We start from the raw sequence: 18606 nt of genomic DNA, 5'->3' as shown, positions 1-18606 counted from the left end.
GCTTTACCTTTAAAAAAATTCATTTGTGTAATGGACACTTAGAGTAGAGAGAGAGAGAGAGAGAGAGAGAGAGAGAGAGAGATATTGATTGCACAATGTGATCGTCTAGTCCTCTTTATATAGATCAGTTTGAACTTTCACTTCCACTTCCAAATCTTTGAACTTCCTATTTCTAAGGTTCAGCTCTTCAATTTTGATGCTTTATTTTCCCTCCCCTCCCATCCTTTACATGGTATTAAATTTTTAAATGGGTAGGCATTAATTCAAAAATTTCCAATCAAAATCTCCAAATGCCTACACGAATCTCCCCCTCTTGTTTGTCAGTTTACAAAATTCAATCCCCTATCTACTAGGCCTAGCATGAAATATCTCGTCTTTTTGTGCATTTTAACAATAAAATGAAGAGGGCCCCCCTACTCCTTATTAAACCTCCTATTAACCTCGCAAACATCTCCAAAGACGAACTTTTTTGTAACTCTTCATAGGGAGATTGGTTCTCCCTTGATAGAAGATGATGGAACTAGGATTTTAGATGGTATAGTAGGCTCTCGAGACGAAATCATTCAATATATTGAGCCTCCAATGCCTCTATTTAAGAGCTCAACGCTGAATGATGGTCGTGATGGGATTATGATCGACAGGAGCAAGGTGCATGAATCTTGAGGTGGACAGACGACCAACAAAATGCGCACATGGACGGGGTCCCATGGATTCGAACCCAATATCAATGTGATGGCAACACAATGGCCTAAACATGCACGGGCAAAACCTGTAAAGTGGGCTTATACAAGCAAAAATAAACTGGGACAAAAAAGGTAAACTAGGACATGCCCCTTTTATGTGTACAACTCGCAGCCATACATCCCATCACAAGATCTTCTGTCAAGAGCCCCCCCCCCCCCCCCCGGGTCCCCGCCCCGGACAGGAGGTAGGTGTCGCATATTTGATGTGAAGGAATCTCTCAATTTTACAGTAGACAACGGACACATTTCCTAGTGAGTGCAAACTATAAAGGGGGATAGTTTTCGATCCACATGAACAACCATTATTAAAGCAATGGTCGTGGGAAATTCGCATGTGCACACATGATCATTGCTCCAAAGGAAAAACATTCTGATGGCCTTGAATTGTAAGGGTCAAACTAGCAAGACAACCGGACAATCTAAAGCATTTACCCAAATTTATAACTAAAATGCGGACCATGAAAGTTATGGTCCAATGAAATGAGAACGGGGCACGAATGGCAACATCAATTGCACTTTCATTTACTTCAATCCAGACTTCAGACCAATGTTCACAGAAAACCTGTAAATAGTTGCAATGCACTACAGGGTTTTGGTTTCTACCTGTAAAGTAAAAATTTACAATTTGAAAAAACTGCAAAATTTTCCCTAGTTTAGTTATAATTTTCAAAAAAACCTGCAAAAATTTTGGAGAAAATCCCCTAAATTTGAAAAGCCCAATTTTTCTATTTGTTTCGAAAAATGTTCTTTGGGAACACTGCTTCAGACCCTCCACATCTGCAAGATATGCTTGTTAGATTCGATACAAACGACTCCAACAAAGATGTAATGACATCAACATTGCTGTGTGTGTATGTGTGTCCAACTTGTTCTTGCACCAGGACCACGCTACTTAAATTGTCAACTATTTTTTGAGCCTAGGGCTCTTGCCAAAACCACCTGTGCCTTTGACACTTCCCTCATCCAAAGATTGCTTTGAGCTTCCACCTGAATCTTTGCTGCCACCCGCAATACCATCCAGAAGGCTCTGCCTGGCAGCGGTGGCAGCATCCTGCTTGCTTTCTTCTTGCTTGAAGACTTTACTAAAGATGAACTCCGGCACAACAACGCTCCCAATCCAGAATATCAGCAAAAGCCCTAACCTGACAATTTGATGCAGCAATGCCTTGACACACAGTGAGAAAACACCTCCTTTCTTTGCAAAATAGGGAATGCCTCGAAACAAAAGACTTATAATGTATGCGAAGAAAAACAACGCTCACAGCATGGAAAAAAGCAGGAAGGGAGAAAACGAGCTTCTTGCTTTACAGTGAAACTTCGCTAGATTTGATTTTTCATTAAGCAATAAATTTGAAGGACCTGTCTGCCAACACGTGAACCCAGAGCACTACCACACACTGTAACCCTTCAAAATGTTGTAAAAATCAAGAGATTGTCTGCATACTAATAACTTAGTAGGACAACATCCACACCAACGTCATCACTGCCCAATATTGAGTGTCGAACTAGGCATCCATAACTGCTCACAACACCACGCACACCAAACACCCACATTGTACACATGAGCATACACCAAGACAAAGAATTGCATATCATGTTTCCTTCATGACTCCTGAGATGCACGGCAAACAAAAGCAATGCAGCAACAACTTTCAAGAGAGACTCTCCTCGTGATGCTACTGGTTGGAGCCAAGTGGTGTCATCTTTGTCAACTGCAAGGATGGTCCCTTACTCACGTTCGGTGAGAATTACATAGCGGGCTTACTAGATATTTGGAGGGTGCGGTGCTCTACATGTAAACTCCGTATTTGTCTAGATAAAGCGCAAAATAAAGAACTCCAATGCCAACAAGGTTAGTTGCTTGAATGAGGGTTTGTTCATTCTCGTGCAAAGTCCTTTCGTTGCTCCTTTTTTTTTGTGCCTAAGAAAGGTCACATATTTGTTATGTACCTAGACGAATCCACAAAATACCAAACTCACTTGATAAAGAAGTACAAGATATGACCCATAAAAGCCATCACCAGACAATATATAACCATCAGCTCCGTCTTGTTTGTGTGTGGACAGGACTCTCCATACTATGACAGTCTGGTATAAGTTGTCGCTACAACACAAGCATAAGTGAGACGTATACACTTGAGAATTTTGAGACAAACCTCACACAAGTCAAGTACATTCCTCATGAAGAAAAACCAGGTCTATCTACAAAGCAAAAGTTGTAGATTCAAGCGTGGCTGAAAGAGAGTGTGGCATGGCAATTTTCATCAAGTGGAAGACTTTTCCAACAGGTCCATCCACAAAGCAAAAGTTGTAGATTCAAGCATGGCTAAAAGAAGGTAGGGAAATTTTCACCAAGTGGAAAAATCGTGGACCTCACAGGGTGTCACGAGGATGGGGCAACCACTAACCTTAGTTGTTGGTTTCTTTCCCTTGATTTTTATTTAATCTTTGGGACCCTCTTTTTGAAGTCACAAATGGCCAAACATTGTGTGCCAGTGTGAAACGGCTGATGGCCGAGAGTCTCGCGGAGTCGAAAAGGGCACGTCGCCACAAGATGGTCAGGCTAGTCGACACTAGAATACGAGCAGTTAAAGGGTGTCAAGGCGCAGAGTTATAAGTTGGTGGGTACTAGGAATTAATTCAAAAGAGGCTAAGTGGACACTTGGCGGCTTCTCATGCAGTTTCCTAGTCCAGCTCATTTTTAAGAGAGGAGCTGAATTTTACCATTAAGTGACTATTGAGTATGGGTGACTAGTGGGTGCAGGTTTCACAGCTTTAATGGAAAGCTTGCCTTCTCCCTTATCTTATGTAGCGCGATGATTCCGCTCTCGTGCATCTCTCTCCCCCTTTGAATACAGAAACATGATGTCCTGCTCGAGGGCTTTTCATCTGTATGTACAGTTTTGTGGGTTCATGCACGATTGTCGAGGCAAGAGCCTCTTGCACAGATACTAGATTAGCTAGTTGCTAATCCCCCGCAAGTACAGGTGAATTCGGAGAGATTTCACGCGAGAAATCTCGTCCGATTCAAAGGGCAAGTAGCCATACAGGTGCGGGAGCTCGAGGACTTGCTACGGATGCGACCGGCTCGCCAAACGGAGCCCAAAACAGGGAAATACAGCCTACTGTGTATTTTTGCAGGTTTAGGGTTTTGGCCCTAAACAGTCCCTAGTACCCACAGGAGGTCCGGGGACGCGAGCGGACCATTGTGCGGGTGATCTGGCGCATTTTCAGGGCAGAAAACAGAGAATTCAGCCTGCTGCAGATTCTTGCCATGTTTCATTTAGTGTCCGTATGCGCCGGGAAAGTCACTAATTGCGTGGGGATACTGGCTATGAAGCGTCCTAGTATAGTTATGTTACTGAGATCGGACCATATAGGTCTTTTTCAGCTCTGATTATGCGGAACAGCTCGTAGGAAATCGCAGGTTTTATTCCCTTTTTGATAAGAATAAAGAAATACCGAAAGGGGCACCAGTCTTTGGGGCCAACAGGTTGTCGCTGTCTACTTGGTAGCGCTCTAGCTTCCAAGCCGTGTGTGTTCGAAGTGTTAGTTCTAGTTACACGTTTTATTTGCAAAGTTTCTCTGTGTCCTAAAGTTTAAAGTTTCGGGTGAAAGCCAAAGTCTACCGCCCTAAGGGCCGGTTTCATGGTTCCGTCACAGAGACAGAATCACTTTTTCCTCAATAAGTGAGACTCGATTGGTTTTTGGTGAAGCCATAGAGTACAGGAACGTGGGTTACACTATGGCCGACAAAGGGAAAGGCATCATGGAAGAGAGTTTCTCTTTGTAGGACAGGCAGGCAATACCTACGGTGTTCGAGGTTGGCGAAAGTTCACGGCCACCCCTATCTGTACCTTTTGTTGATGTGAATGCTCCACTAGTGCAGGGCTTTATGACTGGGCAACTTGAAGATGATGCATTCAGGATTCAGTATGTTGCCAATGTGAATGTTTTCACTTGACTGGTGCAAAACCCAAGGTTTATGGAGTTTTTGCAAGCGCCACCAGTGCCACAGTGGACAAGGCAACTCCCACAGCCAGTAGAGCACGTTGAGGCTCAAGCCCAGGTCCTTCATGCGTCCCAACAGGATAGGGAGCACTCGCATGTTGCGGAGTCAGGGGCTCCAAGACAGGTTCCTTCCGTCCATGAGTAGGTGGTTAGGATGCCAATTCCACAGGTTTTGCCAGTTCAGCCCACCACCTTTCAGAGTCCACATGTTGCATTAAATGGATAGGGAGCTAGTTTCCAAGCAATGCATTAAGTTTTTCCACCACCCACGATACATCCTGGGTATTTCGAGGGTGGATCTGTGTTCCAAAGTATGGCTGGTTATGCGTCAGGAAACCAACATTATATGCCAGGAATAGTGTTTGGGGGATATGCACGGCATGATGCCAAACCCCATGTATGGTAATATCGGCATACAACAAGGCTTTCAAAGCAATCTGGGCCAATTTGGGGTACCACATGGCAATTTTGGCATGGCTTTCCCTATGACAATTTGGGGGCATTGGAAAAGCCAAAAGCTTATAAAGAAGGTGGTGCAGCTGTAAAGTTTAGCACTTTCAGCAGCTTTGAGGCCAAGGCAAAGGCTCTTACTTTCCTCCAACAGTTTGATAAAGCTTATGCAGGAGGGAATTTTACAAAGGCTCTAAAGGTCAGGACTCAGGAAAGCTGCCACTTTCTTGAAAGACAATGCGCTTACATGGTGGAAGACATTGTTGATGCAAGGACAAGCACCCGCCACATGGGTATACTTCAAGCAAACGTTTGCATCTGCGTGGCTGTCAAATGAATTTGAAGCCGATGTCATGACAGATTGACACCAACTAACTGCGGCTACTTGCAAGAGTCTATAGGAGTACAATCGAAGGTTTTGCAAAGCACCAGTGCTCCTAGTGTAGAAGAAGGATGGCTCTTGACGCATGTGTATTGACTACCGTGCGTTGAATAAGAATACCATCAAGAACAACTTACAAGTTTGCTATCCCAAGGATTGATGATATTCTTGACCGTTTAGAGGGTGCTTCAATTTTCAGCAGGATAGACCTTAAGAGTGGACACCATCAAGTTCGTATAAGGCCAGAGGATGTGCACGGTCGATTGTCAGTGATCATGATCCTCACATGACGAGTTTGTTTTGGAGAGGATTGTTTGAGAACATGGGCACTACGCTCAAGTTCTCATCTTCATTTCATCCACAAACTTATGGACAGTCAGAAGAGGCTAATTCTACTGTCTTGGATCTGTTGAAATGTTATGTATCAGATAATTAAAATGTTCTGTGTCAGATAATAAGAGCAAGTGGGAACAGTATTTGCCTATGCTTGAGGATGTGTACAACAATACGGTGCATTCGTCCGCAGGCAAGGCACCTTTTGAGACTGTTGAAGGTGGCAAAAAGGTTCCTCCCATTCTGCATACAAAGGACAAGATCTTTGAGGTAGATTGATATGTTGAGAACATGGATGAAATGTATAAGAAAACCAAGGTTGCCTTGGAGAAGACTCGAGCAAAGCAGAACAGGGCTACTGATCGTCACCGACATGAATTACTGTTTTCAACTGGTGATTGGGTACTTTTACGGTTTGACAAGGCAAGGTTAAAGAAGATAAGGGCAAGGAAAGGTTGTTTTCGAAGCTCAGCATACGTTACTATTGACTTGTTCAAGTGCTTGTTGCTTATAGGCTGAAATTGCCTGACACTTGGAAGATTCATAATGCATTTCACGTGAGTATTCTAAGACCCTTTGTGGGTGATGTGCCAGAATATATGCCACAAGAGGATCAGCTAGAAGTCGATGCACTTGATGAGATCTTGGTACCTGAGAAGATTTTGGCACATATGTCATAAGAAAAAAAAGGTTAAGGGACAGGTTGCAAGACGCTATTTAGTGAAGTTCAAGAACTATCCACCTATGGATGCAAAGTGGATGTAAGAGCATGACCTGCCGAGGCACGAGCCTCTGCATAGGTACTCGATTAGCTAGTTGCTAATTCCCCGCAGGTACCAAGTGAATTCGGAGAGATTTCACGCGAGAAATCTCGTCCGATTCAAAGGGCAAGTAGCCCTACAGGTGCGGGAGCTCGGGACTTGCTACGGATGCGACTTGCTCGCGAAACGGAGTCTAAAACAGGGAAATACAGCCTTCTGTGTATGTTTGCAGGTTTAGGATTTCGGTCCTAAACGGTCCCTAATACCCCCAGGATGTCTGCAGAGTCTCGCCAGCTTTTGTATAGTGTCTGTATGCGCCGAGAAAGTCACTTATTGCGTGGGGATACTGTCTATGAAGCGTCCTAGTATAGTTATGCTGCGAAATTGGGCCAGAACAGGCCTTTTTCAGATCAGATTATGCGGGACAGCTCGTAGAAAATCGTAGGTTTTATTCCCTTTTTGATAAGAATAAAGAAATACCGAAAGGGGCGCCAATCTTTGGGGCCAATAGGTTGTCAGCATCTCCTTGGTATTGCTCTAGCTTCCAAGCCGTGTGTGTTCGAAGTGTTAGTTCCAGTTACAAGTTTTATTTGCAAAGTTTCTCTCTGTCCTAAAGTTTAAAGTAAAGTTTCGGGTGAAAGCCAAAATCTACCGCCCTACGGGCGAGTTTCACAGGGTTATGGCTAAACAAGAAGTTCTCTTGTGAGTTAAATTTCTCGATTCGGCACAAGCTTAGGCCAATCTCATACACAATAAAGTAATGAAGAAAAATCTCAAGCAAGGAAAGCACGTTTCTGATGTTGAACCAATGGACAAAGCGAGATTGTATACCTCAAGCAAATTTGATTGCACTAATTCAAGCGAGACTCTAAGGAAAAAGATATGGAGACTTTCACCAAGTTTAATGATACGCAGCGACATGGCTAGAGGATGTCAAAATAGGCAGCGGAAGAAGCGCAAAAGACACGGACTGGCCTCTGATCAGGTGGACACCTCGACTCCGATCTAGCTGGACTCTTGTACGGTCCTCTACCACACGAGAACACTTGCAATGCCACACACACACATGGCAATGGTGGAGACAAGATCACGCAGGTATGTATAGAGATGAAATGAAATGTTATATTAACGTCTTCAAAAGGCCAAAATGACCTATGAAACCACAAGGTTACATCCATGTGTAGTACAATGTCTAGGGAACATAAAAATAAAAATAAACAAGCAAACCTAGAGTGGGTAGGTATGTAAGCCTACCCTACATCCTCCTCATCATCATCAATATAATCACACAATACATCATCTCAAAACATATGGGGACGGACATGAGGGCCAATGAGGTGTACAATCACGAGGGCCAATGAGGTGTACAATGGAGAAAGTACACCATGGTGATCATCCATGAACTCTCATGGGTCTCTGTAGAATGGCCCCAATGTCTTCCATAGTGGCTAGTCAGCTCTTGGGAGGAGGGGGGGGGGAGGGGGGTGTGTGGGCTCGTCGTTGCTCCGTAATGCTTGATGGCTCGATCAAGAAGAATATTGTAAGTCCCTCGCCGGATGCTTCCTGCAGACATGACATGACACAAGCCATACTCACACAAAGACAAGCATAGAGAGCGGACATCGAACTCACCTCCCAACCACAGAGCCGATACGGGCTTACCCCCGAGCCTCGGAGCTTGCAGCCAACGGGCTAGCCTCTACCGGAAGAGTTGGCGTCCCAGAACACTAAGCCCACACCAAGTGGGTGTGTGGGTAGGGTTGCCAAGGGCCTAGAGTCCAAGTGTGGTGATCACACAAGATGTCTCACTACTTCCCGGAAAACAGTTAAAAATATTTCGCTTTTTAGTAAAAGCTTCTCATAACCAATCTTTATTCTTGTGCGCGTCTTTACGCATATTCCTTTTTCCAATTCAGATTTCCTCCTAGACCAATGGAATATTCCTATTCAAAGCTCCCGTCACCCATCATGTGACGCATCGGGAATTCCCATTTCCTTGTCTCTCCCACCGAACTAACGGTACAACTCCTTCGCGATGCTTAATGTCACCCATCATATGACATATCAGAGTTGTCCGTTCTTGATGGCTTTTATCAATTCATATAGATCTACATTTCCTAACTTTTATAGTTCAAGTGTACACATTTGAATATCCTAATTTCTGTAAATAAAAATTACTCAAAAAATTTAGAAAATAGCCCATCACGCAACATCCCTCTCGTTTGTGTTGGGGTAAGCCTAGCTTATGCCCTCAATATGGAAACTCTCCCTAAGTTCACATGCATGATTACATACCCAAAATAATGCCCACATGTGTATATATGACCAATGGACCTTTCTGGCACTTTTCCACTTGCATATGAAACCAATAGATAGGTCAAAAGCAGCCCCAAAAAGGTATACACGAGTTTTGCCACTTGATAGTCTCCTCTGGGGCTCATTTCAATGATTTCCCACACCTCATTGATAATGTCATACAAGCTACCACTTTTTCTCTTATATATTGAGCTCATCTCTATGCTTGAATATATATGTGACTTCATTCTCCAATAAGAGCTTGGCCAATTTCCATCAGCTTGTGTCTTCAACATTTTCTATATTAATTAGGATTAGCATCGTTCAATCATGAATGGTACTAACTGTCACAAGACGAGCACTACGTGCCATTAGAAAAGAACAAACTGAACAGACTTTTAGCACTTCAATAACAACTGAACTGAAAGAGAGAGACGACACGTGACACACAGTGACAAAATTCCACCCTCGAGAGTATTGGCCCCAAACCTTGGCGCCCCTTTCGGTATTTCTTTATATTGCATCAACACAGTACAAGCCGGAACTCCAGACTCTGCACCTTCTCCAGGAAGCATGCCAGAGAATGAGCCCTAACCTCATATTTAAAGGCCCTTGGCCTAAAAAGCAATTACAATGAAAAGCCTTCAAACTCAAAAGCATCTGGTCCAAAAGCAAAGCCAAAAAGCTGACAGCGTAAATCACGGAAATCTGTACAACCTGCCACGTCATCATGTCAACGCAATTTTTGGAAATCTGTCGTACAACTGCCACGTCATCAGTTTTGTCTGTGTGTATGTGGTTCCTGTTCCCATCGGACGGGTTTCCCATAAGTTAGTAGGACTTCTTCTTCTTTTACTTGTTCTCTTAGGGTTTAGGCCCCTCGGCGAGCATCTGCAAGTTGGCTCCATTCTTTAGGGTTTTGACATGTCAGCAGTTTGTGAAATCTCCCCTTCTTGAAAGAGAGTAATCGTCCGCGATTACAGCATATCTGCAGCGTTTTTGCTCCCTGGCAGATGGGCTAGCGTTTTTGGACAAAACCTCATATCAGCCAGCGTTTTTGCTTTGACAACAGCCTGGCGACAGCAAGAAGCAGCAGACTCCCCAGCGTTAGCAGATTTCCACCGCAAGGACAAAGATCAGTCCTAGCGTTTCTGCATCTGCAAGGCAGATCTTCGCGACGGAATCCCCACAAGCATCAGCGTTTTCAGTTTTCAACAGTCAGACTCCACAGTAGAACCCCCGAACCTCGCAGATCTCACCTTCCCGCAGTAGATCCTAGCCGCACGGACAGACCTCACGAAGTTTGCAGTTTCAGCCCGGAAAATGCAGATTTCAGCATCTGCGTTTTCAGCGCATCGTCGTCGCATCGTCGCCATCGACATTGTCATCGACATAGAGTCAGAATTCAGCAAATAAAGATTTGCAGATTTCAGCCCTTAGCATTTTCAGATTTTAGCCCGTCTCGTGGTCGTCCTCATCGTCGTCGTCATCCTCATCGAGAGTGGGGCCTTCGGAGGAGGGTTTACAACGTCTCTGGTGTCATATTCTTTTCTCTATTTCTCAGTCTCATGCACATCCATTCACAATGTCCATTCACTTTGTTTGTGTCCATTGCACTCTCTCATTAAGAACGGAAGGCTCTCCCTTCCGTAAGTAAAAGGAACCTTGAGCACAGTGAACAGACGGCTGAGAAGGCTGCCGGTTGGAAGCTCGCATACTTTCTGGTGCCGGAGGAGGAGGTACCATGGGGCATCAGAGGGGGTAACATGTAGTTCAAAAATTGTTGAAAACTTTCCAGCATCGGAAGATTCTGTTGAGGATGCCGTGAAAGAATGTCGTGGAGTTCGTTGAGCAAAAACTGCAAATATTTTGCTGAATCCATGAGTTCCAAGTCTTGGGTTCTTAATGACTTATGCCCTGTAAGACACGAGCGGTGAAGACGGGAACGCGCCCGATGCGCAATGAAGTAAGGGTGGGAGTGGCTAATAAGTCCAGGTTGGAGGGCGAAGATACCTCAAATAAAATTCCAATAGCTCTGTCTACTCTTTTGTAGGGACCGGTATGCTTTCAAAAAAGCACACGCCTGATGCTCTGATACCACTGTCACAAGACGGGCACCACGTGCCAATACAGACTGAACAGGCTTTTAGCACTTCAACAACTGAACTGAAAGAGAGACGACACGCGACACGGAGTGGCGGAATTCCACCCCCGAGAGTATTGGCTCCAAACCTTGGCGCCCCTTTCGGTATTTCTTTATATTACATCAACACAGTACAAGCCGGAACTCCAGACTCTGCACCTTCTCCAGGAAGCATGCCAGAGAATGAGCCCTAACCTCATATTTAAAGGCCCTTGGCCTAAAAAGCAATTGCAGTGAAAAGCCTTCAAACTCAAAAGCATCTGACCCAAAAGCAAAGCCAAAAAGCTGCCAGCATAAATCACGAAAATCCGTACAACTTGCCACATCATCAACCAGTGCAAAACGCGGAAATCCGTATAGCCTACCACGTCATCATGTCAGTGCAATTTTCAAAAAATCAGCCGTACATCTGCCACGTCATTAGTTTTGCATGTGTGTATGTGGGTCCTGTTTTATTTTACTTCCTTTACGTCATTGGGGCCCCATCGAACGAGGTCCCCATAAGTTGGTAGGACTTCTTCTTCTGTTACTTGTTCTCTTAGGGTTTAGGCCCCTCGGCCAGCATCTGCAAGTTGGCTCCATTCTTTAGGGTTTTGACACGTAGGCAGTTTGTGACATACACTAACCCGTTCTCCTTAACTATGCTAATCCTAACAAGTGGTATTAGAGCCTATGGCTCATTCCTAGGTTTGATAATTCTGCCATTGCATTAGCAACTAGTACTCTTGCATTTAGGAATAAATATCCCCCTAATTACCACTTGAGATATGAGCCCCCTTTGCTCCACTATTCATGGTAATTAGGCGAGGGAAAACGATTTATGTCAAAGGTTGTTGGTAATCCTCCGTCTTTAGCTTCCTTAGCTCAAGCTCCATAAATCAGTCTTGGAAAATAGTTGGTGAAAGCCATCATTTATTCATACACAGATCAACAACTCATGCATTAAAAGGAAAAGGAAACCCTTTTCTCAAGGCCCCAAGCCAATCTTGGCCATTCGCTCAAAGTTGTCCCTATTTTTCGAAGATTTCATGGAAAGGAAAGGCAGCACGGTACCCCTCACTTGCACAAACTCCAGCACACTATACACGTCAACACAAAAGTTGTGACCCAGCTTGGGGCACACCCCCTTGTTGCTTCAATGCGGCCAATTAAGCTTGAAAGCTGCCAATTTCGCCCAATTCACAGAACGAGCCCACGCAAACAACAGAGGGCTCATACTTACTCTGTGTTGCAGATCAGCGTTTCAATATGCTCACAGATTGGCCATGCCTCCACCCGGTGACTTGCCTCATTGTGCTCGTCCTCTTGCAGAGTTTTAGAATGCTGGCAAAGAGAGAGGCCTTGCCTTGCTGCCTGTCGGCCAGCCCTTTCAGGAGCATTTTTAAAACGCAGCATGAGCCTCGCCTCTTTGCTTTTGTCACCAAAGGGGTGTGCTAGCCGTCGTCACCAAGCAAGAGTGTTGCTGCCAAGGCGTTCTAAAACCCGGGGGAGGGGGGGTCGTGCACTGCCGATAGTGGCTGCCGACTAGCGTTTTGAAACGCTAGTGGCTGGTTAAGCTTTGGACAGCGGCAAGAGCAGGGGGAAGGCCTCGCGGCCTCGGAAGGTAGCGTTTTAAAACGCTAGAAACGGGGGGGGGGGGGGGGGTGAGACCTCTTCACAGGTTCTCTTCGCAACGAATCTCCTCTTCTCTGCAAAACTCCTTGCTACAACAAAGTTAAGGATCACGCCGCTCTAATACCATGTCAAAGTGTCAAAGTCGACGATGCGGAAGCGTAGAGACCGAGGGGGGAGAGAGAGAGAGAGAGAGAGAGAGAGAGAGAGAGAGAGAGAGAGAGAGAGAGAGAGAGTCTCCTGAACCAACCAACCTTGGCAATGAATTCATGATAATACAATGGGGACTGATGGTTGCTTATGTAGCAACCTTAGTAAATTGCCCTACCGAGACTTTGACAAATAAGTAAAATAAATACCTAAAAGCTAAACTAATTAATAGGATCATTGGGCAGTTCCCTTGAGATGCCAAAACTCCAACAATTTCACCTCGAAACGTTTTAGTCTAATGTTGGAGGATAGCGAATCCTGGGACCGATACTTGTATACACAAATTTTGCTCAAACTAGGGTTACTTGTTGTTAGCGAAACAACATGTATTTCACTTGATCACCGAACTGTTAGAATCACGTCATTGATAAACTCAACCTGCTAAGAAATGGAAGACCACCGACATTGTGACCTAAAGTTCAGGTTTGCGAAAGAAGTTGTCGTGGTCCCCCAGACCTAGCTACTCAAGCGAACTCCCTGAGATCACACCATATGTCCGCCATTCCTTGGTATCTGTCAAGATCAAATCCATAAGGATAATCCAATACAATATGCCAAAGTACATATAGACTCGGAAGAGCACATGTACTCCCACTATTGTAACTTGCTTCCATAGAATCTTTCTGAAAACTTTGTCCTTTCCACTTGTCAACAACATATGGAGGCTTCTCTCTTATATCCCTTTGGAGAGCTCCAACCTTGGGGTAGCCCATTCCGATCTTCGTGGGTATGTTGCAGTTCTCCTAAGCGACTCCTTTACTCATCTTGGTGTATTGATATTATGTCATGTATATGATGTTGATTGCACAATTTAGTATCAACACTGTGAGCAAACATGTCATCTGCAAGATCTCAACAAACCTGTTGTCGAACATCAGGAATACTGCCCATAAGAGACTGCAGACAAGTCCCTCAATTTGTACTCAGAAGCTTGCAAAAGAGCATGACCAAACCTGTAGGGCACACCACCGTCAGTGAAGAGAGGACATGGCATAGAAACATGGGAACCGGGAACGAGGGCCTTGGGCAGGGGAACACCCGTTCCCGGACGGAAAGTGGCGGTCTTAATGCACCCTAGCAGTCACAATTGACTGTTTTTTTATCGTATTTGCTTGTTGGCGTAGCAGCTGCATACTCAGAGGTCTGCTGCGTAACTTCCACATTCACGTGCGTACAAACAGAAGAAGAGTGGGAAAACTTTACCCGACAAAAACAAGGTCTGTAGCCGGAGGAGCTTCAATGGGCGTGACGGAAGATGCCTCCTCCACAGCTTCAACTCCCTCAAGTTGAGCCAGAGGGACCTGGAGATGCTGATGGATGTGGAGTGCCTCGGGGGCGGTAGACTGCAGCTTCTGCCATCGAACATTTGCAAAACTGAAGTCATGTTTGTACACGCGTGCTTGCAGCGCCGGTGCAGATAGCAGAAATGGCGCACTCATTGACTGCATATTGCGTATTCCACGCTTTTCCGCCATCCATGCTCATTCAGGAGATTTACTAGTGGCCATCCACGTGGCGCAGCCATCACCAACAATTTTTGAAAAGAATGTAGGTGAAAATTGAATCTTTGCTTCACATTGGCCTACCACTATAATGAGTTCTGTAATGGTGTGAGGTTACAGTGGGGAAGGAGTTTCCAAACAGGGGAGGCTGTTATGCAAAATGAGGATTTTGATGTGTGTTGTGTGACTTGTTATGGCAAAGGGTTGGTTATAGAATGGCATGCGCTTGTATTTGTGTGCGTCTAATAGGCCAAAAAGAAAGATATTCGTGACAAGAGGACAGCTAATTTCCTTGAAGTCAGCCACCTAGTCAAAGGCAAAATAAGACTTTGAGGAGTGTAAGTCAAATTGAAAAATAAACGAAATTTTTTGAGTGGAAAAATCCACTTTCAGCAGTGACTAGGGATGGCATAAACTTCCAAGACTCCCTTCAGGAATACACTTAGTGAAATAGATCAAGTTGAGAGGAGTGATTAGGGATGAGATATTAGGGATTGGTTATGTACACTATGGGTTGAGCTAGTCTTCTTTCTAATTTTTCTTATATAAGGGAGGGGAATCGTCCTAATGAGGTTACATACTTGCACTTTGACAAACAAAGTTCTTCAACCTCTTTCTTCTTTTGCTGCACTTTCTCCACATGAAATTTGACTTTCTGCTTTGTTTCTCTGTATTCTGCAACAACAGTCTTCATTGCTTGTGATAGCACATTGTAAAAGACAATTCCATATTGCATGGGCCATATCTCAATGGCAACTGTAGAAATGGGCTATAAATTGGGCTTCTCTATACGAAAATAAATATGCAAGGTTGTCAATCATGGAAACATAGCACTTGCCCTTAAAGCCAAGATATTTATTTTTTGGCCTTGTCCATTAGGTGAGGGTCGCATTGTTGCTATCATAGAGCTTACTTTGATCGAACTTTCCTACTACACTTGATGCGTGTTAGATCCCTACTCACTTCAAAGTTGACTAAAAGCTTCGTGAGAAACACCTTCAATAAGTAAGCATTTTTTGATGTTGCACGTTGCAAAGAGACACACATAGCACACCCTCAAATTACAAAGGCAATGCCCTCATTTACTCTTTTTTTTTTTTTTTGCCTTCCATTTGCCCCATAATGAATAGCAAAGAAAATTACGTGCCTGACAAAGAAAACAAATAATTTAGAATATCCCAAATGCAATTAATTTCGAATCTGTGAAAAATTGGAAACTAAATTCTCTCGCTTCAAAAAAATATTTTGATATTTTAAATTTACAAGGTTTTTGAGTATTTTCACTCGTAGAAGTTGTGCAAGGTTCATTCACCCCTCAAAAACTTCTTAGCTTTCTCATAAAACAACCAGCTCTCTATTAAAGCATAGAAATGCCAATTCCGAATTAACAATCTTTTAGTGTCGGATGCAATTTTTGTTTTTGCCTCCGCACTAGCTTGCAACATACCATATTTACTGAGAAGAATCCACGAAGAGCCCATATTAATCTTTAAAAGGAAGGGCAAGTTTCAAGCTATCCATAAGACAAAAACGAACTATATTGAATATGAATAATATTGACCAAACACTACATTTCCACTAGGTATCAGTATCTACTCTCTCTCTCTCTCTCTCTCTCTCTCTCTCTCTCTCTCTCTCTCTCTCTCTCTCTCTCTCTCTCTCTCTCATACACATACACACTCGCATGCACATATACAAGAGAAAACTATTAGAACAAAGTTCCTCTCATGGCTCTAGAGGTGCTAAGACAGACCCACCCATAATGAAACCTAGCATACCACATCCCAAAATCTATGCTTTGCCTCAATTATCTGAGACACCTATTCACATGACCCCCCAGTTTAGATGGCGGTTTTAAAAACTTCTTCCCAAAAATCTTTGATGGCATGCCCAAATACAACTAGCCGATTTTAAAGGTTTTGCAAGCAATGAAGCCACCTTCCAAATGAGGGTCACATTTTGAGATAAGCTTAAGTCTTACTTGTATTTCTTGACTACCACATTCAAAGGAGGCTTTTGGTTGTGTACTGAGATGCTTACAACACTTTCTAGATGGCTGTTTGGACAAACAATTTGAACTGTACAATCTACAGACATATAAGTCCTTTATAGACTGTAACATTTAATGGCCTAATAACTTATGTGTAGCAGAAATTAGCATGAACATAGTGGGCATTTCATTAGAATAGATTCCTAATGAGAATTACAAGAGTGCTTGGGTGGAGAGAGCAACAAAAAGCATAACACCTAGTTAGATAGCATCAACAATACTTTCAAAAGAGAGAGAAATTAAGCTATTGACAACAGTTGAGGACCGGATTTGCATGGAGCCGGTCCCCCCTCCAAAAAGGCTTTGTATTATGGTTTCTCCCATCAAGAGAGACATTGTACAATACAATTCTTTGTGTTCCTTCAAGACTAGCTAGTGCAATGAAGATGGAAGCTTCATGCACTAAGCAAAACACTTAATCAAACACAACTTGAATTATCCCCGTTCTCAGACCCAAGACCTCACACACCTTCGAAGATGGTGAGAGCTAGCAGGGTATGAGAGTAGATTGAGAGGAAGAAGGAGTATCTTACGAGAAAGATGTACATCTCCTCACATAATCACTCATATTAGCATAGCTTAGCTTAGTATTAGCTTGGTAGAGAAGATGAGCATGCATTGAAGCTTGGCTCTTGGTTGGATTTGCATCCACATGCCAAGAGAGTGTTGATGTAGGCTTCTATCTCACAAGCTTGGAGTAGGTGATGAGCTCTCCATTAAAGCTTGGGAGGAGATAGAGTATTCTTTCTTCACACATGAGCTTTTGTGTGTGTGTGTGTGTGTGTGTGTGTGTGTGTGTGTGTGTGTGTGTGTGTATGTTAATGCCTTGCAAAAATCAGCCCCCTCTCTCTCTTGGGCGAGCCCTCTTGCTAATTGCTCTTGCTGAAGCCTCATTGGCCCTCCCCAAGTCAAGCCAATTACAATTAAGCAGCATAAGTGATAGCCTTCTGACATGTGTCCCCCTTTCCCCTTTTGTGAGAGCTTTAGGTAATTAAATAATTAAACTAAACTCTCATTGGACCTCTTTGCCTCCTGGCCAATAGGAATCAGGCAAGCCATGGGGCTCCTGAATGCTCATTGGACCCCTTGGGAGACTGCCCAATAGTCTTTTAGGGGACTTAATTCTCATTGGTTTCTTTTATTAAATGTTTTTAAATTAATTAAACTAGATTTACTCTAGTTTAATTCTCATTGGTCCACTTCAAGGGTCATCCAATAGAAATTGGGCACACCTTGTGGGCATCTGGCCTAGGGAGCTGACATGTGTCCCTCATTCCCTTTGTGTAAAGGGAGCCTGTGTGTGTGTGTGTGTGTGTGGCTTTCTCTCTCATCCCCTACCTTTAGGGCTCACCCCCTCCCATGTAGGGATGTGCAAAGACTTTTAGGGCACACACAAAGCATCCAATTTTCCCTAGGGTTGACCTTTGGACACAACCTTTGAATTTTGGAACCTTAGCATTTTGGAAGTCTTAATGGGCTGAACCTTCAGGTCTTTTTAGCCCATTGTTGCACATGGCTCTTTTGTAGATGGCCCCCCCTTTGGATCCCTATTTTCCCTCCTTTGGATCCCTACTGTGGCCGGTCTGCTAGCTTAACCAATATTCTAGCTTTTTCTCCCCTGGCCTTCCCCACATTAAATGATCAGTTTAATATGAGAAAATCATTTAGGAGAATTAGATATTGATTATTATGACATAGACAATGGAATACACCAACAGTCTTACCTGGTCACATAATTGTCATGAGCATGTAAGTCCTTCCCTTTCCTTAGGCCACTATGAAGAAGCTAAACCACGTCTTACTCATCAGTAGCTATATCTACCCATAAGAGGATTTTGTACATATGTGAAAAACTTTCAAGGAGTGACTTATCTGCTAGTTTCACCAGAGTCCTGCAAAATGCAAAACCAACAAAACAAGGTGATGTAAATGCTCATCACCTATCAAAGAGGATCTTCAATAAATATACAAAGCAAGAAGATGCTATTGACTTGAGAGAAATCAACTTTGCTACACCCGGCCAGTAGATGTTGTAACAAAAACTGAAGAATTGGATGGGCATTGGACTTTTTAATGCAACTATGATACAATTGTAGTTATCATAATTTGCAGGTC

General features: G+C 43.7%; 1 protein-coding gene across 1 annotated transcript; it reads right to left on the bottom strand.

Moving 5' to 3' along the window:
* Nucleotides 1–1445: 1445 nt before the first annotated feature.
* LOC147438487 (uncharacterized) lies at nucleotides 1446–14415 on the bottom strand. Its single transcript, XM_086484584.1, has 2 exons — nucleotides 14143–14415; nucleotides 1446–1885 (listed from the first exon to the last, which is right to left on the bottom strand). Exons 1-2 carry the CDS (start codon nucleotides 14412–14414, stop codon nucleotides 1648–1650), a joined length of 510 nt encoding a protein of 169 aa, XP_086340710.1. The 5' UTR covers nucleotide 14415; the 3' UTR covers nucleotides 1446–1647.
* Nucleotides 14416–18606: the final 4191 nt, after the last annotated feature.

This window comes from Adiantum capillus-veneris, chromosome 16 (genome assembly GCF_014529385.1).
Source record: "Adiantum capillus-veneris isolate H3 chromosome 16, ASM1452938v2, whole genome shotgun sequence".
NCBI lineage: Eukaryota > Viridiplantae > Streptophyta > Polypodiopsida > Polypodiales > Pteridaceae > Adiantum > Adiantum capillus-veneris.
The sequence above is the reverse complement of the archived record's forward strand: the minus strand, read 5'-3'. Positions and strand labels throughout refer to the sequence as shown.